Here is a 24375-nt window from a genome sequence, read left to right as displayed (position 1 = left end):
TGTGAATCTCATTGGTCTCTCTCTCTGTCAGGTTTAAGTTCGTCCAGCAGTGTCCCCTCTCCCAGTGATCCGCCCTCACCCTCCCCTAGCTCCGCCTACTCCAGCGGTTCTGTTCCTGACCCCATGGACTCCGCCTCCTCTCCCTCCTCTCCTCTGTCAGTACCGCCCCCGGCCGACTCTCTCTTCCTGATGGACTATGAGATGGCAAGCCCCCCCGCTGCACCCCCTCCTCACAGCAACACGATGTCTCTGGCCGATGAGCTGCTGGACTACAGCGAGAACGCAGAGAACGAGGACTTCCTGTCAGCTGACATCCTGCAGGTCTGCACCACACAACCCTTCAGCTAATAACACACATGTATCGTAAATTCGAACATTGTGCAGTATATATTCAAAGACCCGTCCTGTAAGGAATTATTCTGTCACATGTGGAGTTGTGTTAATTGTGAATAAATGATGTCACTTTAAGGTTGACATGACAACACTGGCTGAGCAGATCATTGAGGCCACTCCTGAACGAATCAAACAGGAGGAGTTTAATCGAGAGGCGGAGTCACCGCTTAGAGAGAGGCGTGACAATCCTGCCATTCATGACACCATGCCCTGGCTAGCACCGTACCTCGATACTGTGGACAGGTACACACGTGCACACACACACACACGTGCACACACACACACACACACACACGTGCACACACACACACACACAGGTAGGGGGCTGGTCCAAATACCATTTTCTGAGCTTCGGGGGGAGGGGACTGAACATCTGTCTGTCTGTTTGCATTTTATTATGTGGAGAAGTGTCATCCAGTGGACTTCACGCGTGACGCGTGTGTTCCTGCGGACCCAAGGGAGTGTTGTGTTGCATTCTGGTGCAATATGGACCCACGACACGTTCAGAATCAATCAACTTTTAATAAACTACACAACAGCGCGAGCTGGAAGCGTCCCGCCTCACATTAAAATAGATCAGTTTGTTTTGTTTTTAATGGGAAATTATATTCCGTTTAGTTTCTGTATAAAGTTCATTTAGAAAAATGTTGTGAGTATTCCTTGTTTGCTGCTCAGGCACACAACGCAGTTTGATTGACAACCGCACCAGAGATGTGGATATGAAGACATGACAGGCATGAGACCGTTTCTGTCACCATAAGAAAAAAAACCTCTGAGACAAAGTGACACTCAACCTGTGTCCTCACCGGGTCCCAAACTGCATCTTTCATTTATTGCTCTGGTGTTGTTTGATAACAGAAGCAGATCTGCACAACACACACATAATAAAACACAAACTAACATTATTATAAGCATACACTCACAGAACTTGTGTGGTTTTACAAACTTGATGTGTTGTTGTGGTCGGCCAGTTTCAAACTGCATATTCTCATAATTGAAATTGGATTGCACACCCACCGAACGATCGATGAAATATTCAGGTCCAGCCCCACACAGGTCATTATTGACATCAGCTGAAGTGACATGACGACACACGTGTGTGTGTGTGTGTGTGTCTAGGAGCCTGTGCGCCGCCCCTCCCTCCCCCCTCAGTGATTTGGCGCTGCAGAGGCTTCGGGTCCCGAGCAGTGCGGCGTGGGCGGAGTTCTTAAACGCCTCAGCCAATGGAAGGATGGAGAGAGATTTTGCACTACTGACACTCACAGACACAGAACAGAGGGAACTGTATGAAGCTGCACGTGTTATACAGAACGCCTTCCGCAGATACAAGGTACACACACACACACAAGTATTTGTTTTAGCACAACAACTGTTTTGCATAATGATGGGCTGTTATGTGTTTAGGGGCGGAGACTAAAGGAGCAGCAGGACATGGCGGCCGCAGTTATACAGCGCTGTTACCGCAAATACAAACAGGTACAGAATACACACACACACTCACATAGACAGTAGATTTAGACAATAGATTTTTACACAATAATATATACACATACACTGATTAAGCTGTGCATGTGTGTTGTTGTGTAGGTCCGTGTGAGCGCATATGTCCGTGTGTGTGTGTCAGTGTCAGCATGCATGTGCGTGTGCGTGTGCGTGTGTTTACTGTAGCTGTACTTTGAGGATTAATTTGTCTCCATAAATTTAATTTGACTCAAATTAAATAAAATAATTCTGAAAGCAGAAGTTAATAATCAATTTAAAATAACATTATTGGACCCTTTAGTGTATCCTCAATGACATGGTTAAAGTAAAAGTGTGTGTGTGTGTGTGTGTGTGTGTGTGTCCTGACTAACACACTAATATTGCTGCTCTGTCTCTGATCTCTCTCATGTTTCTCTAATTTCATGCTAGCTAACATGGATAGCGTTGAAGGTAATATTGAACTAAACTGACTAACTTCCACCCCATAATAACAAACACACCTCTCATCTCAACTCAACTTTATTTATAAAGAGCCTTTTACAATTTTCATTGATACAAAGCAGCTGTACATGAGACACATTGACTATAAGTAAAACAACTAAATTCATACACCTGTAATAACACACACAGTACAGATTAAACTCATCTGGTGTGCGGTGTGTGCAGTCTTTCCTTTTGCAGTATATGTGCGTTTTTAGCAGCCATCTTTGAATTTTTGCTTAAGAAATCTTTATTTTTACATCTGCAGTTGTCAACTAGATTGAAAATGTTTAATTCAGTTAAGAACATTCCAGAACACACAGGTATTCACTGACAGAAAACACATATAATGTAATATTACATCCCTCTTATTTACATGAATCAATAAAGACGGTTTCATCTTAACAACATAAACAAACCCATGTCTGTGGACCGCCCTTAACTTCCGGTTCACATTCACATTCAGTCTGGAAGAATGCTCATTACATCACAGATTATTTTAAGATGTTTCTACTAGAATGGCTTCATGATTCACAAAAATGAATGAAACTTTCATGTTGAAAGAGGTTTAATGTTCCTAAGGTTTGGAGTTTTGTATGTCCAGTAAAATGATTGTTTGCTGTTTGTATTTCAGTGCTGATGTGTGTATGTTTGTTTTTGTGTGTGTTTGTTGTGGTGCAGTATGCCTTATATAAGAAGATGACGCAGGCAGCTATATTGATTCAGAGTAAGTTTCGCAGTTATTATGAGCAGAAGAAGTTCCAGCAGTCGCGCCGGGCGGCCGTTCTCATCCAGCAGTACTACCGCAGTTATAAAGAGTATGAGCGTGTCAAACAGGGACCCCGTGGCCCCGGGACCCTTAACTCCAGGATCAAGTGAGACTCGCACACAAACACACACACCTCCTGTCTTACACTACATACTGAACTGTGTGTGTGTGTCTCTCTGTGTGTGTATCAGAGGATCGTTCCTGACGAAGAAACAGGATCAGGCTGCACGAAAGATCATGCGTTTCCTCAGACGCTGCAGACACAGGTACACAGTCTCTCTCTCTCTTTCTCTGTGTCATAATTCTTCATTACATTCTTGACACTTCATCACATGTGTAAAAAACTGATGAAATTTATGTGTGTTTGCAGAATTAAAGAGCTAAAACAGAGTAAAGAGTTGGAGAGGAGAGGACTCACCACCTGACCACACACACACACACACTCTGAATGTGCCAAAGATGGCACTACTGGACTATTTCTCTCCCCTTTACAATGTAAGTTATCATCGTCAAAACAGTGACAGCAAGTGACTCAGATGTGGGGAAAAAACAAGTAAATGATGAATTAATCCCCCAAAAAAGAGAATGGCCTTTAGTTAGAGCAGAATCTTAAAAGCTGAGATATACACTAAATAATGTCACATACTGGAAAGACATCAAGACTATTTTTGCTAAATCACCTGTCGAAACACACAAACACAAACGCACTGATACACACAGTCTTTCAGTCATGTTTACAGTCAAATAATACACACACGCATGTTTGCCATCGTTCAGTTTCACATTTTTTCCAAGACTGCAGGACTTGATTGACTGAGAGAGAGGAACATTAATATTAGTGAGAGATTTTTCTTTTCTTTGGTTGTTGACGCATCATTAAGTTTTCATGTATTTATGGATCTCTATATAAATGTAAACGATGTATACTCACATATATTATCATGAAGAGTTGATTGTGTCCATGTGAATTTATTTATTGAGATTCAGTATTTTATAGCGCTCGGCCTCACAGAAAGAAAAAGAGCAGCGCTCATCATGTTTAATTCCAAAGTCTTAAATCGTAGTTGCCATGGTAACGCGAGGCTTAAATGTAATGATGCCTAGTTCTAATCACACATTCTGGAATATTCTTAACATTAACTTAAACATGTAAACGCTCTTGTGTGTGGTGAAGTGACGCGCTGCTTTCTGCTGTTTGTACGTAAACCTGAAGAAATGAAACTTTCTCTCGGTGTTCACTCCAGCGGCTTGTGCTCCATACTATTACACTGAATTGTTGTTGGTTCAACACGATGTATTGAAGAAATGGTTTGGATTGGAACCTCAGTGGATAGAAACATCAAGATGACGTTGACATCTATGTGGCGTGACTTTGAGCAGATAAACGTTTTCGCCGCCTCAACGAGAAGTGGTGTCGTCAGTCCAAATAGATTTTGTGAGATACAATCGCTGTCTGTAAGAAGTTATGTCACAATATACACACAAGGCCACCAGAGAGTGCCGAGATGAATCTGAGAGAAACTTCATGACTCTTTTAGTTTGATGTTTAAGAAAAGCACTAGGTATCGTTTATTTATTGGATATTTGTTGAATGTGCCTTGAGGTGTTTTTATCTGATTAAACGGTTCTGCGTCATTGAAGAACCATCATGAATCATCTTTATGCATTAGTCTTGTATATAATGTACAGTATAAAGAGTTGGTGAACGTATATTTAAGACTGACGATGTTTGATTTATTCTTCTGTACTGGCTGCTGATGTGCACGCTTCTCTTGACATCACCAGGTTTTAGTTTAGCATGTTTTTGCTTGCTGGTGTTTGTTTGCATGTTTGTTTCTGTTTATATTTCCACTCGCTTAATCTGATGTGACTATTTATTATCATTATTATGATTGATTTATAGAAACGTTTGAATTGATTTTTACTCTAAACTCATTCTTACATTATTGCTGATATTTGTTTGAGCTGTTCTACTGTTTCATAACATTTCATTAAACATCAAATTCAAATTCTTTTTTGTGGGATTTCTGTGTGCGATCCAAACACACTTTACTTTATTTGCTAGCAGTGCTGGAGTCCAAACTTGAGACGTTTTTCTGTGGTCTCTGACTTCTCTTGGACTTGTTGGTCTCTGCACTCGGACTCGGTCATTGGACTTGCTAAATGTTCTAGTTGGTCCCGACCGAGTCTGATAATATTTTCTCCTTCCAAATAAAACCATTAATGAAGCATAAAGTATATGTTTGCTTTAGTTGGACTCTTGACTTTCATTCTCTTTCCTCTTGGAGTAGGTTACTTTAAGTGATAGGTGTCAAGACGTTTAAAAGGATGATCAAGAATACTAAATGAAATGATACGAAATGACTGATTTAAGGGTTCTGGTTCACAAGGTTAAGAGCTTGTGCCAAATGAAACTGTTACTGTGATACTGTGCCTCAACAACTGTATTTAAGCACACTGTTATAACAGACAATGAAAACATAACGTTAAAACACAAGAATCAAGAACTTAACTAAAGCAAACACTGATCACAATAAAGATGTTTGGTGAAACTTCTTCATTCTTTCAGCAGTATTTGTGTTTGCAGAAGTGATGTTGATTCAAAGCAGTTAACACTGACAAGTCAACAAGCTGAGAACAGGAACATTTTCCATTGACAGCCCAGAATGTGATTGTTACTCTACAATAAAAAGACTGAAAATTTGAGTTGCACTTCGGCTTTATGTGACTTTGTGAAATTGCGTTACCTAAACTAAATAAAATGAGTTAATTTGATCCGCTTTTTGATCATTACAAATAAAGTTTGTGGTCTTGGTTTTTGAAGGGTATTCTTTTCTCTATCTCTGTCTGGACCGTCTCATTTGGACTTGTCTTCGAGTCAAGACCGACTCTGAAGAGGTTAGAATCTGTCTCGACTAGTCCTGGTCTTGGACTTGTTTTTGACTCGACAAAGGTGGACTTGACTACAGCCATGTTTGCTAGCTTTTAATACAGATTTGAGATTTGAGACCGACTGTGTGGGTTCCAGATAATGCCCATAATTCCTCAATCCATGAAGTTCAGACGTGAACAAATGCAGAACTAGAGCTGACACTAGAGCTGAAACTTGTGAAGCCAAAAGAACACTTTATTGTTGCTAACTTGAAACTTCTGACCAATCCATGTAAAAGAGGCACATAAAATAAAAAAACATACAGTATCTTGTTACATGACTGATGTAAAATTTTGACTACTTGATTAAATTGTAATTTGGATAAGCACAACTCAAATAAATAAACTTATAAATGACTTTACTTGAATAAATTGTGGACATGCATCTCCTCAGAACGCTCCGTTACTCCGGATAATATCGTGCAATCTCGCGACACTTCCTCACCACTAAATCAGATTAAAGACCATGGGGAAGACCATATTCATTCATATTTTTATATGTATGAAATAAAGTGATATTGGACTTACCTTTAGGAAATTTTGAATATTGTCGTTGTGTTTGTCGAAATTCTTTTAAATGGTGGACTGGCGACCTGAGCACACCTCATCTGCTCTTCAGAGTTCACTCAAACACATTTTTTTTCACATTTATTTATTTTTTGATATTATACATATTTAATATTGTTGTTGTTATTATTAATAGTATTTATTAGGGATAGCTAGGACTGTATGTTGTTTCAGGTGGATTCGCTGGGACACCTCATCATCACAAACACTCCGATTAGAGAGCGAGACCGGACGCAGTAGAACAGTTGACGTGGCTTTAATAATGAATTATCACTCCAAATCACACACAGCACGGTGTTTACTGGTTACAGCTTGAATCTCTACATTGACTTCTGTACTGTACTGGTATCTGCAATAAACAAATATATATATATATATATATATATATATATATATATATATAAGAAGGTGTGCTAGCTTAATGGGCACATCTTAACCTGAATTGAGCAACAATTTAGTCAACCGTTGCAAATCAGTTATCACATTAAACATCAAATAAACACGGATATACAATTTACGTTAGCATATATTAGTGCTGAAAACCGCTGCTTCCTTTACACATCGAAGAACTAATTAGCGATCGTTAACGGATCGTTATAACCCACCTTTATCACAAACTCAGACAGACATCAATGTAAACGAACTAGAAGTCATTCTAGAGAAGTCATTTTAGACATTTAACTCTCTTCTTTGACCCAATCCTCCCCCGCCCACTTCATCATTGACTGCGGAAGACCTTGCTGTATTTTTCACTGACAAAACATCATCCATCAGCAAACAATTCTCGGTACCTCAGACCTTGGGAAACACCTCCCACACTTCAACCATCGAACTCTCCTCTTTCACCCCACTTAAGGACACTGAAGTCACCAGGCTTCCCTCTAGCCACCCCACCACCTGTCCCCTTGACCCTATCCCCTCTGATCTCCTTCAGGACATATCCAGCTTGCTCACACCTGCAAAGTCACCGGCACTTTTCCATCCACTTTCAAACAGGTCCAGGTCACGCCCCTACTGAAGAAACCAACATTGGACCCTTCTACTCCCGACAGTTACAGACCTGTCTCTCTCCTCCCATTTATAGCAAAAACACTTTCAACCAGGTGTCTTCCTACCTGTTCCAGAATAAACTACTGGATGACAAGCAGTCTGGCTTCAAAACAAACAACTCCACTGAGACGCATTGCTATCGGTCACAGAAGCACTGCGGCTAGCCAAGGCAGAATCTAAATCCTCTGTCCTGATTCTGCTAGACCTATCTGCAGCGTTTGACACTGTCAATCACCAGATACTGCTAGCAACCCTGTCATCACTAGGAATCACAGGCTCTACCCTCCGCCGGTTCAAATCCTACCTCTCCGACAGATCCTTCAGGGTGTCATGGAGGGGCTCGCTGTCCACGGCTCACCACATGATCACTGGGGTCCCTCAGGGGTCGGTGCTTGGACCGCTGCTTTTTTCCATCTACACGACATCACTGGGATCCATCATACAGGCACATGGCTTCTCATATCACTGTTATGCCGACGACACCCAGATCTACATCTCGTTTCACCCAGACGATACCACTGTAGCAGCTCGCATTATACCTGCCTCAAGGACATCTCAGCTTGGATGAAAGAGCATCACCTCCAGCTGAACCCTGCCAAGACCGAACTACTCGTGTTTCCGGCACACCCTACGGTCCAACACGATTTCAACATCCATCTTGGCAATACCACAATTACCCATTTCAAAACAGCCAGGAACCTCGGAGTCATATTTGATGAACAGCTGTCCTTCAATGATCACATTGCAAAGACAACACGGTCATGCCGATATGTCTTATTCAACATTAGAAAGATCAGACCATATCTCACGGAGCATGCGGCACAACTCCTTGTCCAGGCCCTGGTAATCTCAAGGTTGGACTACTGCAATGCTCTCCTTGCTGGTCTTCCTGCAAAGGCTATCAAACCACTTCAGCTGGTTCAGAACGCAGCAGCACGCCTCGTCTTCCAACAGCCCAAAAGGGCTCACGTGACTCCCCTTTTCATCTATCTTCACTGGCTACCGGTTGCAGCCCGTATCAGATTCAAGTCACTAATGCTTGCCTACAGGACTATCACTGGATCTGCACCGGCTTACTTCCACTCTCTCCTGCACTCCTACACCCCATCAAGATCCCTGCGTTCAGCAAACCAGCGGCGTCTTGTATTGCCTTCTCATAAGGGCAGTAAATCGCTCTCCCGCTCTTTCTCATTCACAACTCCTTCCTGGTGGAACATTCTTCCTAACTCTGTCCGTTCAACCACATCTCTCACACATTTAAAAAACTACTTAAAACACATCTCTTCTGTGAATACTTGACAAAAAAATAAAATAAAATACACTAACCCTTTCTCTCAACAGGTGGTGGTCTAGCTTTTGTTGAAACCAGTAACTTTGTATTGGCACCTAATGTATTATGGCTCCTGTATGAACTTTCGCTTATTGCTCCTAAACTCTTTGTAAGTCGCTTAGGATAAAAGCGTCTGCTAAATGTCTAAATGTAAATGTCTAAATGTAAGTCTGAACAGCTCAACATTAGATTTCAAAATGGACCCCTTAGCTACCCAACGAGGTGCCTGATGTCAAACACTAAATACAGCACCAAACAGTCCTTCACAATAAAAGTCCTTCACAGTAAAACAGTATCAGTAATTGGGAATTTACAACAGTATTGTTTTTATAAGGAGTGTTCTGTGTGGTGCCATGTCTAAAAGTTGAAGATATGGAGAAGACTTAATGTTTATTTAACATACATATTTTGAAGTGTTTCTGTTTACGTCATTTAATCATTCAGCATTAAACATTGTATCAACGTTGAAACAAGAACTGACATTATTTCAATCGTATTTCAACGTTGAAGGTCGGTCATATGCCGGAGTCAAACTCTTGAACTGCGTCTTTAATTCTCGAGAGGATTAAACTCTTATCACACATTTGGGCAGAATGTTAAAACTCTTTTATTGCGCGCGGCACTGCAGAGGCTGTGTGGAGTGGACCGCAGCTCGCCGAATGAAACAAAACACTGATTTAAAACATTAAAACTGATTTAAACTAAACGTCGCACGGTAACACATATGCCTCGCTAGTGTTTTAACACTTTACATTAGTAATTATTTTAAGTGTTTTTCGTGTTTTTACGTTCTCTTAGACATGTTGAGCGACGTACTGAGGCTCCTGGCCGAGCTCGCGCAACACCGATGAGTACGCGCCCAGATCAAACCTCAAAGACAACATTAATACATTTATTTTATGTGTTGTGATAACTGAACCATCTTTGCTAACTAAACAGTCAATCGTGTTAATTGTCGCGTACTTTACCGTGCCGGCTGCCGTGGATAAAAGCGCCTGGAAATGATTAGTATTGATACTGTTATCCAGGGGCCGAGCGAGACCTGAAGCTCTACTGGACGGGCTCTGCTCGCGTAATGCTCCCGGAACTCTCTTTGGATAAAAACGTCTGCTAAATGTACTATTATTGTTATTATTATTATGAGTTTATTATTAATCCTCTGAGCATACTGACCTCTATTTGATTCAGTATCCATAGTAAGACGGTTTACCTCTTTAATAGACATTTTGCGTGTAAAGTTTCAGACCAGATAAGAAGTCAAACATTTTAAGACTTCACAATTTTTATATTTTCCTATGAGGGTATATGCCAAGTTTTGTGAAAATTTGAGAATGGCTTGAAGGGAGAATTAGGAAAGTCGACTTTTCTACAAACACTAAGACGTAATTTGAATTTGTTGAGGCTTACAACAAGAACTTGAAACACAAGAACTACATCATGCATAGCTGTGGAGTTATGAGCAAAAAACATAAAACAGCGCCACACAAAAAATCTACACCAGGGGAGAAATTGTATATCCCTATATGAATCTATGACTATAGTTGGTTAAATGATTCCGGAGAAAATCGTATTGTTTCTAGGCCTCAATTCAATTCTATTTTATTTCTACAGCGCTTTTTACAGTGTGCATTCATTCACCTCAGATGGCATGAAGAGGAAACACTGAAATAATTAAAATAATAAGGTTAGGTTTAGGGTTTGGGTTAGGGTAGAGGTTATAATATGCACGGACGCTAACATTAGGTTTAGGGTTTGGGTTAGGGGACAGGGTAATGAGACAAATTGCTGTTTAATATGCAAACGCGCTAATTGGCGTCCTTATTATACGATAATGCACAGCGCGTGTTATTTATACGCAATTGGTGCGATTGGGCTTAAATGAAAGTTGCGAAGTACACTCAACGTCTTCAGGGCGGTAAGCGCTCGCGACTCTTCAAATAACCCAGCGGTGAGCAGAAACAACCCAGCACATTAACCCAGCGGGTTTAACCCAACACCTTGAAAACTAAAACTACCCAAAAAGTGATTAACATGTGGAAAAATAACCCAACAAAACAACCCAACGGACTCAACCCAGCGGTATGGGTTAAAAACTAACCCAGCCATTTTTAGAGTGAAGCTGGTATAGAGTTGCTACACTCTAAAAAAAGGCTGGGTTAAAATAACCCAATTTGGGTTATTTTGGTAACCCAACATTGGGTCAAATATGGACAAACCCAGCGTTGGGTTATTTTAACCCAGCCAGTTGGGTTAAATCTTTGACCCAACATGCTGGGTTGTTTTATTTAAATCAACTTTTGCTTAAAAATTACATTGATGGTTTAAAACAAACCCGAAATGTTTAAAAATAATAATAACAAAATCACAGAGAAATACTCGAGGCATCAGTAAGAATCAATAGTTTTATTAAGGATCAAAATGCAAGACAAAAGGAATTCATAAAAACATGCAATATGTTATGCTCAATGAACAATAAAATGGCATATAAAACACTTTGATGAAATGTATGTTTATACATATTTAAAGAACATTAATTTCAATAAATTACATTAGTTTAGATTTTAACATATACATTTAACAAGGTTATTAAAGTGGCACAAGTAAATATAAATAGTTAGACAACTTAACACTTCAAAACGCTATAAAAAGTATTTTACTAAACCCTTGTTAATAGAACTGCATTTATATGTTAAAATATAAGTCTATGCACAAGTTTTCTATAAAAAAAGAAATAAACAAGCGTTATGGATGTGAAAAAGGGACACCGTAACTTTCCTCTTCATATAAACTCACAAAACATTTTAAATAGTGTTAGTTCTTTCGGTTTCAGCACTGCTTAACCTGACATATCCACGGAGCAGTCTTACTAAAGAGGATTCTTTTCCTGGGAGTTGTAGACAACAGTGTGGTGTGCACTTTTGGAAGTGGATGTCCAGCAGGAGGGTTTCTTTATCAATTTGTTCATCTATAAAGAGACAAGAAAAGAGACAAGAGAAGAATGTAAGGAAACTGGCCAACCCAGAGCACAATGGATTATAATAAACATATAAAGAAGTACATTAACATTTTACCTAAATAATGTTTACCTTTAAGCCTGTTATGAAAACATCCACGTTCCAGTTGACATTCTCTTGAATAGAATGATCCATTAATTTTAGCTGTCATTCTGCAACCTGTCAGTGGGGGGGGAAAGAAGAGTGGGATCTAGTACAGAAAGCGAAATACAGTGTTAAAAAATAATATTATAAACGTTAAAACAACCCTTCACTAATTCGACACACTCGGGAATAAGTTTAAGTCTAAAAAGAGCAACAATTGTTCGTCTGATATACCCAAAATTAATTATATCGCATTGTTAACCACTAACGTTATAAGAGCGGCTACTCCCGAGGCAATGGCCGAGATAGAGCTGCTCTCCACGGAGCCACGACCGCTGACAGCCTGAAGCTCACACCTCCGACAGCGTCTTAACAAAATCTCAAAGAGGCGTTATGTTTATATATAAATCACGTATTTGTGTTCTTAACAACAACATTCTCGTCTAAAAGACTCTTAAATCTAAGTTCCGTCACCGAACATTAGCGGTATTTATAAAAAAAAAAATTGCTGGATGTTTGCTTTAGCCACGTCGCTCTCGTGTCGACCTTAAACTAATATCAAGTTGCGTAAGTTACTGAACTAAATTCCTCACACAAGTCACACATTTCAGAGGAAATGTTCACCAAAAATGAAGTTTAAATGATTAAAAAGCTGTAAATTAGAACAACGTGGGCATAACGTTACAGACTAGCTATACAAAGCTAACGAAGCTAGACGTTACTTTCAAACCTAATGCGAACAGCCGAATTTTGCATACTTTTGCATTTTTTTGTACAGTAATAGTTTTATACATTAAAAACTCGTAAAACATACCTTTTATTCTCCGAATAACAGCTTTCCGAGATGAAGTGGATCAAAATGCCCGCGAAGGTAAAGTTTGTCTGATGCGTAGAGGAGTGGGAGGGGTTTACTCTCTCAACTGTCACTCAATTGGACCAGACTGGTAACCCAGCGTTTGGGTTACTCGTAAAATGACCCAACACTAAGAAAATAACCCAACAAAATGACCCAACAGGCTCAACCCAGCTGTTGGGTTAAACAAATAACCCAGCATTTTTTAGAGTGTATTCTTGTCTGTGATGAAAATAATCAAATGATGCGTTTAAAACGCCGCAGTGCAGACTTGTTGCGATAGTCTGTGTCACCGGTGATGTCCACTCGTCTATAGATTACATCATTTGTCCACCGGCACTGACTTCACCGTCATTTTGCATGTTTATAGTAATTGTCACTTAATTTAGTTAAAGACCAAACTGTTGCTCATGAGTCAGACTTTATCCGTCGCGTGAGGAGAGTGAAGTGCTGATTGAGAAGATGATGGCGGAGGCTGTTCTGTTAAACACATGCAGTAGAATGTAAGCAGTGCACATGTCACTTAACTATGAATTTTATTTGGTATAATTTTTAAAAGCCGGTGCTTTGCCATCTATTAAACAAAGTTTTTAGTTTCATAGGCCTTTCTTCGTTTGTTAGCCTATTTATTTATTTATTTATTTAACATAAACATTTTGTTTCGTATTCCCATCATTTATTAACATAAACGTTTTTGTTCGTATTCCATTGTTTTTTAGGCTATTTATTTGTTGGCAATAACGCACCGCACCAAAATATTTTGACATTACATGTAAGCAGATTACATTTAATTGCGACAACAAAATTCAGATTCGCTTTATAATACCAACACAGTATGCCATTTCCCACGATCACTCATTGACAGATGGAGCAGTCAGGAGTATGAATAGAGGAAAGGAGGTCTGAGTGTTCACTGGGTTTGTCGGGTAGACATCCTCTGTGTTTAGGGGATAAATGATTATATTATACATTATTGTAAGATAGGCTATCTAACATAAAAAAATATTTTCGTTTCTTATTATTTTTTGGCTTGATGTGTTGTGTGATTATTTGTTTCGTAACGTCTGTGCTTTTAATATAAGCAAATGTCATTGCACTTTATTTGTAGTTTTGTGTGTTTTTATTAAGAAAGATAATGAGCAACATTTATTCAAGCAATTGCCGTTTTTACACATCTATTAACCGGAGGGAACATTTCTGTTAAAACCCGTTCATGGCAGTCACAAATAGCCTCTGCAAGAGTAAACTTTCCGGTGAAGGCTTACTTGTCTTCTGCTCTGCTGTCGGACAGACGAGATAATGATAGTGTGCGGGGTTTTCTGTGAAGTTGTACCGGAAAATGAAGAAAATCTGGCTGAATTCCGTTTACATTACACTGAGATCCGATCACAATGCGCCCTCGTCTACCTCTGGATCAGAACACGCAGATGGGCTGATAACATTCTGATCAGAAGCGCGTTTACACAATGTTTATGTGGACAACATCCAGATAACGTTACAGTTTGCAAAGATAAATGTATACACAGCCTCATATTATCCCCACTCCTGGTTTTATACGGTTTATATTCCCATTTAAAACCTTCTTCACAAAAGAAGAACAGCTAATAGTAGGTATGATGACAGTAACCACTCGCGGCGTACATTCTGACTCAAAAATGTGTTCCAAACCGCATGGTACTAAAATGTGTATGTCATTCAATACAATATCTTCTCCTGGCCGCCTGGTGGGAGTATGTTTTTCCTGAATACGACTGTAACTACATCGAGTGTGAACCCCTGAAGCGTTGGACACTTCGGGACATCAGCCCTAATCTGATTTTTAAGGTCACCGCGGCTTTCAGAAAACTTGCGTTGCTTTCAACCGGTCGGTGGGCTTCATCTAAGCATTGGACACTTCTGAAAGGTAGCTGGACCTAAATACACAGCTTTTATCTTGTTACTGACGAAATCCCATCGAGGAGAAAGTATTTAACTAAATCGCTGAAATTGGGTAGTAACATTTGTACATATGTACTGCAGGCGCTGTTCTAAAAAAAAACATTATCTGTATTCAACTCATTCTGACGGTGTTTTTCTTTACATTATTACTGATGCTATGTAGTTAAATATGTATATCATATGTGTTATTACTGAGGACTAGCCTGTAACTCGGTCTAAATGAATAGGCTAAGAACACTTGATATGACAGTAGGCCTGGGCAAGTGCAATGTGGATATGACAAAGTAAACAAGCATAATATTATTTAGGTCTTTTTTGCATTTTTTTCCATTTAACCTCTTGCTGAATGTAGCAAATCTATGCACATCATTTAAAAGTGTTATTGGATGAATGTGATCAAAAAGTTATGCTTGTTGTCTGTTAATTTTGTTTACTCTTTTATCCAAAGTATCCTGCAACACATAAGCCATGTTGATCAGAACATTTTATGTCCATCTTTCTTTAATCATGTAGATTATGTAGATTAACAAACATGTAAAATGATTCTCCGTGTTTATAAGGCTTCTGGTGCTGCTTATGTTAGAGAAATCCAGTGTTAATCAATGTATGTACAGTTGAGGGGCCTAATAATTGATGTTATGTCTTTACAGCTAATTATGAAAAGGAGAAAGGGGCCCAACACACAGCCAGATCTAGCCAGACAGCACCTCCTGGAGAGAATGAATATTTGTTGTGTTCTTGTATGAATATGAATTAACAATTAATATTGATGTGTATTGTTGTTTTCTGAAAATAAATGTTTATGAATATGAATGAACGCTTATTAATTATAACTGTTTTCAGTGAGGTACCATGGATCTGATGCCCATTCCACCTAAAACAGTACATTTTCATGATTTCATTTGAAAGAACGAACACAATTCTACCTTCTATACAAATTTCATGCAAATATCTGATCAAATAAGGAAGTTACAAGCAAAAACGTGTGAATAATAAGCATTTTCGGTCACACGACTTCTATTGTAGTTAATGTTTACTATTTGACTATATTCCTCGGTATTATAAATATCATAACTTTCGCAATCCTCAACTGATTTTCACAATTCAGGTGTCGTCGGAAAGCGAATTTTCAGCTCTGTCTAGTCATGTGATCCATTTTAAGCTTAGGGGTGTTTGGAAATTTTGTCATCATACCTACTAATAGTATAGTTATCATTTCCAGGCGCTTATCCACGTGTCCGTTTATCAGGCGCAAAATAAACATTTCTCAGTTCGCCCGCCGCCACGTCATCGCCTGCATTCAGCTCAGCTTCGACACATGACCACATCCGTCGACTAACGTCTAAAATGATACGTGTGACGATTATATACTATAGAATTTCGCCCAGACGGCTAACAAGTGTATACACGTCAGTTCTGCTCTCAGTTAGCAAAGCTATGCCCAAAAAGTTCAGTTATCACCCCCATATCCCGGTGCAGTCCGCTCTCGGGCTGTGCGCATGCCAATTTGCACGTTGCATTGGTCGCATTGCGAAACATCAGACATTTATCTGGTTTAGGGTCAGGGTATATTCTGGCAAACTGTTTCCCGATCACGCCGTTTACCAACACACGATGGGTAATTCGCAAAGCCATATGTTCCTTCTTGTTTTCCCACCACGATCCCATATAAAGGAGTTTAAAGTACGAGGTGGAGAATTAAGGGGCGGAACAATAGTTAAACAATTTCAAAGTTAAAGTTCGGGCAAAAAATATTAAACAAGTTTCAGTCAAATATTTATGCTTTGTAGGAAAATCCAGTGTTAAAGTAGAGTGCAAACAATCATATTTGGAACATTTTTCAGCAGCAGATTCAGTGACGTGAACGAATGCTGCTTTTAAATAAACATGAATGATTTCTCATCCGCCCAAACTACAATTAGTTATTGTAACGTTATTTACTTATTTATTTTGCTACCCGAGCTGCGGGTATCTGTTTGAAAATTTCAAAGTAAAAGTAAAAGTATAAATGAAAATTTTTCAAATCTGCCGGCTAAATTGTCACGTTAATAAACCATAAAAATATAAACTAAAGAATATGGGCAATTCCGTTAAAATTTCAACCTTACCATTAATTTTTTTTAGTTTTACCAACGGTTTTTATTATGCCAACAGCAAAGATATCAATATTTGATGATTCAAATACCCATGTGAGGTCTCCCCAAGTTTTAAAAGCATTGGTTTAAGTTTTAGTACATGATTTTTGATAGTTGGGTAAGTGCCATTTTCAGGATTGTCACATCCATATCGCTAGATATTCCTAATAAACGGACACAAGACATTTTAAATAAAGTAACTATTTGATGTTCTATAAAGAGTCATCCCTTCTCCATTCATTGGGTATTATTGCTTAAGGATTGTGCATTTTAATTCAAAGAAATCCTTCAAAGTTTGACGTCTCCCAAAAACTGTGTCCATTTTTTTGTCACATCCATATAACGCATGTTTATATCCTTTTTTTTTAATGAAAATTTTTATTCATAGACTGACACATGCCTGATTTTTAGGCTATCAACAAGAGTTTAGTAAAACATAAAAAGATGGTTCTATATATTCGTAACAAATACATTCTCTGAGCATTTCTATATCACATCCATAACTCAAAGTGTCGGGTCCACAATGCTGGAATTGCCCAAATATAAAACTATCCAGTGGTATAGGATGATGGCATATGGCATTACGTTCCTAAAAACGGAACTCTTTCAGTTTAGACATATTTTTTCTCAGTGATTTTTGAAATGTCCATTAATATGGATTTTAACCAAAATGACTTCCACATGCCGAATAGGGATGATTAACCCAGGAGTACATTTGTGCATTTAAGCTGAAGAGTAAATAATGATGAAGTTTTCAAATACCTATGAACCCTCATTTAACCTCTTTATATAATAATTGAAACAACTGTAGTCACCCTGCCTAATATATACTATGTACTGCTAAAAAAAAATAGGGAAAACTTATAATCAGCACAGCATAATACCAAGGATGCATAACTGATGGTTAATCAGTTTCAATTGCATACAGCAAATAAAAGTGACAACAGGTACACTAGAGAGGCAACAGCAATGGTTGTCTGTGGAGGACTATAAGGGGATGAAATGCTCAGATCTGTTGTCAGATCTTTTGCCTTGGGGGATCTCCTCTGTGACTTGGATTTGGATCAGAGTATAGGTGAGCCCCTTGACAGTCTATGGTGTTACTTGACAGCTTCGGATATACAAGATCACAGAGGGTCTCAACTGGATTTAGGTCTGGGTAACATGAGGGCCAGTCAATGGCATCAATGCCTTCATCATCCAGAAACTGTCAACAGACTCTGGTCACAAGTGGTTGGGCATTATCATGCACCAGGAGGACCCTGCACTGCACCAGCATAAGGTCTGAAAACACATCTGAGGATTTCATCCCCATAGCACATGAGGTCTGTGTGACCCCCTAAGGATGGTCCACCCCAGACCACCCTTGCTGTTGACTCTCCAGTATACCTGTTGTCACTTTTATTTGCACCAAAAACTGTAAAAATGGTTCACAATCACTTATGCTTAAATCACAGGTTGATTGATATTCCTGAAGGTTAACTGATCTGGTGTTATACTGCGATGATAAGCATTCCCTTAATTTTTTTGAGCAGTGTATATATAAACACTCTAAAACGTGCTGGGTTGTTTTTGACCCATGATTAAATATTTGACAGAACACACTGCTGGGTTAAAATAAGCCATTGCTGGAATATTTAAATAAAATTACATACCCCTTATAGAATTTGGTACAGATAAACCTAAAACGTTCACAATTAATCAAATTATGATATTAATCCATGCATCAGCCTAACGATTTAATGGTTATGAAGATGATGGTCTAGTGGGTTAAACCAAAAGGTTGCTGGTTCGATCCCAGCATCCACCACCAGTATGTCCTAGAGCAAGACACTTTACTACACGTTGCGCTCCAGGGGGATTGTCCCTTTAATAAGTGCACTGTAAGTCGCTTTGGATAAAAGCGTCTGCCAAATGTAAATGTAATGTAAATAGTTAAAATAAAAGCAGGATTGTGAACATTTATGGTTGTATACGGTTTCAGATTTTTGTTATAATTACTGTTCTTGTCATTTTACACTTTTATTTGACTGTATTTCAAAAGCCTATCCATAGACTGGGGCTGCAAAATTATCCATTGGCTAGAAGTCTGTGTGTAGAGCATCTGTAATGTTATCCTGCATTGTTCCTGTTGAATAAACACTCAAATAAATACGAATTAACAGAGCATACCAAGAAACAAAAACTCAGACCTTGAAAAAAACGCAGTCTTTGGTATCCTGTAAATGATTTACTGCATTTTAAAAACAGAACGTTGAAATTAATAGATTAATAGAATTAATAGAAATAAAATTTAAATTTAAACCGCCAATAGGTGTCGCTACTACCGAAGTAAGTCATATGTGAATAGTGGTGAGTCATTATTGATTTCATTGAACCGATTCAAACAACGGATTCAGCTAGTAATTATTTTAATTAAAACAACCCGACAATATTATATCTAAAATATATTTCGCAACAATAACTTGTTGTATAAAATCAATTTTACTTAAGAATTGGACATGCTGGTATTGCTAAAAAAAAACATAATCTTGTGCTTTTGCAAAGTGATGTGCGTGGTGGGATAAACGCAATAATTATAAGAGTTACTTTTTTTTAAATAGCCAGAAGTCTAAAACCTGTACGACATTGGTCATCAAAAATAAAATTATAATAATGAAACAACATAATTTTCTTAAATTTCTCTCTTTTGAATTCCCCTCTGCATTCCAAGCTCTGTGTGTATCTTTGTGTCCATCTTCCTACATGGTATTATAAAGTTTTATACGTTTATAAACTCATAGTAACGGGTGTGTCGAGTTAAAGATATGCTTTCTGCATTCAGACTGGCGCGCGGGTTACCTTACCTACATTGACCAATCATGTGCGGTTTACGTTCGAACGTTTACAACTTTTACTTTGAAATTCTCAAACAGAGACCCGCCTCTTCCGTCTCCTGCTTCTCGTTTTAAATTCGAATCGATAGTGTAGCGCTGGGAAATCAGACACGTGCGATTTGCTTTACGAATATCCATCTTGTGTTAGTAAACGGCGTGTGCACAGACTGCTTTGCCGATTGAAAAACGTGATCGGGAAACAGTTTGCCAGAATATACCCTGACCGTTTAGGACCATGTATGGAAGTGGCTCAGATCAGAATAAAAAGATCGGATTCCATCTGGTTTGTCCTCTTCAAACTGCCATGCAGTAAACAGATCTGGGTCGCATACGAGCGGATTTTGGTGGCAGTGTTAACGTGTCTTAACGAGTCGAGTACCCGATGCGCTGGAAAGCGGTAAACTGATGAGAATCACTGTGCGCATGCGCGATAACGTTAAAGTTTCCACCTGAGTGAAACCAAATGATCGACATAAACAGGGGTTTGATTGAATATAAAACCATCTTTATTTTCCCTTCAGGTATTGCACATCTGGCATGAACATTACAGAGAGCATTTAATCACAGCAGAAAAATAATAATTTGCATGATTTTCCATCTGGATTACAAAAACGAAACATTTTCCGAATTAAATAATTTTCGTGCCTTTAGGAATAGAGGCTCTACAGTCAACAGTAAAGATGTCTTCTTTCACAGTTCTGCAGTTTATACATTTATGAAACATCTTCTTAAAGGATTTCAAGTCCTGGTGAAATTAAAAACAATATTCCTATTTTTCCATGGAATATTGTATTGTCACCACCCTTTAGCGGAAAAACAAGCCTCTCATTCGCCTGCAGTGGATGTTAGACATTATTATCAATAGTCGTCAACAGCGGATTTTTCTCCTAAAGAAACGCATGGATTCGCTTCAGAAGACCACAGAGCGGTGTCGAGCTGCTCTTTGAGCGGTGGATGCACTTTTTCATGCACTTTTTGGAGCTTGAGAGAACATGTTTATTTTGCTGTTAGGTGGATCGCTAAATAAAATCACATTTCAGGTTCTTTTTTTATGGCAGCAAGAGGCGATAAAGTCTAAACTGTGCCCCAGTTTGCATACAATCTGTCGAAGATTTTTCTGCTAATATTTTCCAGTACTTACATACTTGTCTCATTCTGTCTCAAAACAGAACATACTTTAAAGGCTGAGTGTAAGTAGAAAAATCAGGGCAGCAGAATCAATTCTGTTGATAGATGAACAGAAGTCATTTACCCGACATGTAGATGCAGATATACTTCACACGATCATCTCTAGACACCAGAATCCTCACACAGACAAGCTTTTATTCAACATCCATGAAACTACGATACAAGTACAATTTAAACATACACACACGCACACAAAATAAATATCTATATATATATATATAGTGATGGCGAAGGGCTCTGTAGTGCTGCATGTGTTTGTCTGCAGGACTCAGATGAACAGAAGCATACTCCACACTACACAAGTATGCAAGCAGCCTGTGTACTTCATTTCTACACTGTTAGAACTCTGCCTGTACAGCTGATCTGAGACCTGTCGGCCATGCTGCACTTCTGTTACATCCTCAGTTGTGTTTCAGCAGGATGTCAGTTATCAGAAGTGTGTGCTGGAGTGAGAGGCCGTGAGCGGGGAGGTGCGGGCCCTGTGGCGCAGCTCGTCCGTGGAGCCCACCGTCAACCGCAGCACGGCGAGGACACTGGCACGGTAACGCGCAGACATGATGTTATACAGCAAGGGATTGACGGCGGCGCTCACGTAAAACAACACCAAAGACACCAGATTAAAATACTGACTGATGTAATACAACTCCTCACTGGAGTGGGACACCGAAAACAACGTCCGACTCACGTGAAATGGCAGCCAACACAAGACGAACACCAGCACTATCACCACTGTCGAACAGAGAGAAAGACTGTTAGCAAAAACGTCAATCTACAAAACAATTGAATCATTTTGTGTCAATTTAATAAACCGGAGCTTTGAGAAAATCTTACAGAAATTTTGCAATGACTGATATGGCTTGTGACTCATCTCACACACATTACCCATAATTCTTTGTGCTCACCCATCATGCGCAGAGTCTGGCGGTGCATTTTGTCGCGGTGCGTGTGAGCGCGCAGATGCAGGCGGCGAGCGATCAGGCCGTACAGGAGGGACAGAACCGTGAGAGGACAAACGAAGTAGAGGTTGGAGAGCCACAGCATGGCTTTAAGCAGGCCAGACGTCTGGGCGTACTGTGTGCAGCGGCATTCGCTGGCTCCGCCCTCGAAACGTTCCACCCCCACCAAAGCCAAAACAGGTCCTGCGCTAAGCATGGCCACACCCCACAGGCCGGCGATCAGCACGCGGACACGCCCCCTGGTGACGAGCAGGCGTGCGCGGAGAGGGAAGCAGACGGCCAGGTATCGCTCCGCCCCCAGAGCCGTCATGTGCAGGATGGATGAGAAGGTGCAGCACTCTCCGACAAAAACCGACAGTTTGCACACGGCGTCTCCTAGCAACCATGGACGATACCGCCACAGCTGTACGAGAAATACCAAAAAGAATGCACATCAAAACATGTCGGATGCATTTTTACGCTGGGTTCACACTACTTTATTCTCACTCCTGTTTCCAGAAGACAGTCGCTAGTTGATGCCAAGTGATGATTGGTCGGGAAGTAAAATGTAGTCTGACAGAAATGCTGTGTCTTAGTCTGCATACTATCCATGCTAAATAGTATTGGAAAGTAGAATTAGTTTGTCCCAAATCGTAGTATGTTGAAAAGAGTATTCGAAAGATTCCCGGATGGTTTACTACTTCTGGTAGAATTTCGAGTGCAGAATGATGCACACTCTGACAGCTTATATTACCCACAACTCACCGCGAGTAGGCGGAGTTTAGTAACACTCCACTGAATAACTGATGCGTCACTTAATTCATAAATATAAGCAGAGAGGAAACATTACTTATGAAACAATGAATAAATAAATACTTTAATGGAAAGAAGAACTGTATTTTGATGTGTGTGACAGTTAATGGCCACAATGTTGTCTAGGCAACAACGGCCACTTCTGAAGAGTTTTGCTACACACTAAAATCAAGATACTGAAAGAAAGTGCATACTTTTAGTGCGTAGTATAAATAGGCGAATTGGGACGAAGCAAAAAGTTATATTAAAGCTACACTATAGAAGTTTTGCTCACAGCTCCCCCATGTGGTTGATAAGCGCAGTTGTATGTGACTAGTGGGCAGGGCGATACACTTGAAATTCTTTATTAAGCTGATGGAACTGAATGCAGAAATGTGGTTTGGAAACCAAGTGGGACTCTGCTGCAGGCAGGGGACGGGCGGGGCTGTGTCTACAGACCCCAACACACAACTTACAGAGTGTGTTTGTAGCCGCTATGAGGCTGCTCAGGTAGAATTCGTCCGGTTAAGAGTTCTTCTACCACTGAAATTACTTTAGAGACATTATTTTAATGTCGAACAAACTACAAAGTGTTGCTTTAAAATATTCCTGATCAAGTCAAATATAATTTTGGCCTAAACATTATTCGAAAGAAAATAATTATTTGCCTCAAAGAATAAACAAAAAAAGTTCGAAAAAAATCATTTGAAAACAAGAACAAAGATATAACAAAACTATGAGACTTTTAAAGGAACATAAAAAACAAACAAACTGCCACACAACACAATAGCTCAAAGTAAACAATATAAACCTATCATGCAGTGTTAACACAGCGTTACCTTATACAGATCCAGAGGCATCAACAGTAAAATGAGCACGTCAGAGATGGCCATGCTGCTCAGGTACAGGTAGGTGGTGCTTCTCATTTGTGGGCGGAGCCAGACGACCAGAATGGTCAGTGCGTTTCCCAGCAGGCCGAGCAGCAGAAGAGGAACGCACAGCGTCGTCACGATCACAAGCTCTGTGTCGCTGAAGAGCGACTGATCTCCCCATTCTTCCCATTCGGATCCATTTCCACAGTTCACACACCAACCAGATCCAGAACCTTCTAACACATCCATGACACTCGTACTGAACTCACAACAGCTACGGCGTCTTCTTCACTTTCATCATCATGAGTTCAGTGTGTCTGCAGAGAAACCTGTGTTTGAGGACGGTGGTCTCTCTCTCTCTCTGTGATGCCCACCCCTGAACATCAGAGTCCTCTCACAGAGCGGAGGAACAAATCGAATTCACTTAATCACACACAGTTTACAGGAATACACAGCCATCCTGATTCATAAGACATCAACTCATTCACTCTTATTTCAATGTGAACAGATCCAAACATGCACTCTTTCATGTGAGAGTGTCGTTGTTTAACTGCACAACACTGATGATGATGTTCTTGACTCATCGGTGTTAAATAAGGTGCACGATTACCATAGGTCTTGTTTTCTTTTGTTGAATTCTTCCACCTGATTTTGGATTCAAATAATACCTGGACATTTCTTTGTGA

General features: G+C 39.7%; 2 protein-coding genes and 1 long non-coding RNA gene across 10 annotated transcripts in view; 1 reads left to right on the top strand and 2 right to left on the bottom strand.

Moving 5' to 3' along the window:
- Positions 1–5899, top strand: part of camta2 (calmodulin binding transcription activator 2) — a 30957-nt gene extending 25058 nt beyond the window's left edge. For 4 of the 7 annotated variants that reach the window (XM_056733870.1, XM_056733871.1, XM_056733872.1 and 1 more), the window contains 8 exons: positions 32–321; positions 470–636; positions 1513–1723; positions 1798–1869; positions 2305–2325; positions 3037–3230; positions 3316–3390; positions 3495–5136. In XM_056733870.1, the coding sequence (XP_056589848.1) occupies positions 32–321; positions 470–636; positions 1513–1723; positions 1798–1869; positions 2305–2325; positions 3037–3230; positions 3316–3390; positions 3495–3549 (1085 nt within the window). In that variant the 3' untranslated portion in view covers positions 3550–5136. Of the gene's footprint in view, positions 1–31; positions 322–469; positions 637–1512; positions 1724–1797; positions 1870–2304; positions 2326–3036; positions 3231–3315; positions 3391–3494; positions 5137–5711 lie in introns of those variants that run through there. The other 3 variants (XR_008904888.1, XR_008904887.1, XM_056733873.1) reach the window with 3 other exon arrangements.
- A 5491-nt stretch (positions 5900–11390) lies between these two features.
- Positions 11391–14986, bottom strand: LOC130409488 (uncharacterized). Of its 2 annotated transcripts, none has more exons than XR_008904857.1 (3): positions 12915–14986; positions 12089–12206; positions 11391–11967 (listed from the first exon to the last, which is right to left on the bottom strand). It is a non-coding gene; the product is annotated as an uncharacterized LOC130409488 (long non-coding RNA). The 2 variants fall into 2 exon arrangements; XR_008904858.1 differs by having other exon boundaries at positions 12089–12175.
- Positions 14987–19966: 4980 nt separating this feature from the next.
- LOC130409699 (growth hormone secretagogue receptor type 1-like) lies at positions 19967–24308 on the bottom strand. The gene is made up of 3 exons (XM_056733844.1): positions 23657–24308; positions 21993–22449; positions 19967–21819 (listed from the first exon to the last, which is right to left on the bottom strand). The coding sequence occupies exons 1-3, from the start codon at positions 23936–23938 to the stop codon at positions 21521–21523; spliced, it is 1038 nt and encodes a 345-aa protein (XP_056589822.1). The 5' UTR covers positions 23939–24308; the 3' UTR covers positions 19967–21520.
- Between the last annotated feature and the right edge of the window lie 67 nt (positions 24309–24375).

The sequence above is a fragment of the Triplophysa dalaica genome, chromosome 20 (assembly GCF_015846415.1).
Source record: "Triplophysa dalaica isolate WHDGS20190420 chromosome 20, ASM1584641v1, whole genome shotgun sequence".
NCBI classification, from domain to species: domain Eukaryota; kingdom Metazoa; phylum Chordata; class Actinopteri; order Cypriniformes; family Nemacheilidae; genus Triplophysa; species Triplophysa dalaica.
The sequence above is the reverse complement of the archived record's forward strand: the minus strand, read 5'-3'. Positions and strand labels throughout refer to the sequence as shown.

What these genes read in the sequence shown, in the direction of transcription:
- LOC130409699 (XM_056733844.1), bottom strand. Translation starts at nt 23,938, where the DNA reads ATGGATGTGTTAGAAGGTTCTGGATCTGGTTGGTGTGTGAACTGTGGA. An exon ending in TGCCTCTGGATCTGTATAAG is followed by an intron (nt 22,450 to 23,656) that starts GTAACGCTGTGT and finishes TTTCTCGTACAG; the next exon opens with CTGTGGCGGTATCGTCCATG. An exon ending in CCAGACTCTGCGCATGATGG is followed by an intron (nt 21,820 to 21,992) that starts GTGAGCACAAAG and finishes TCTGTTCGACAG; the next exon opens with TGGTGATAGTGCTGGTGTTC.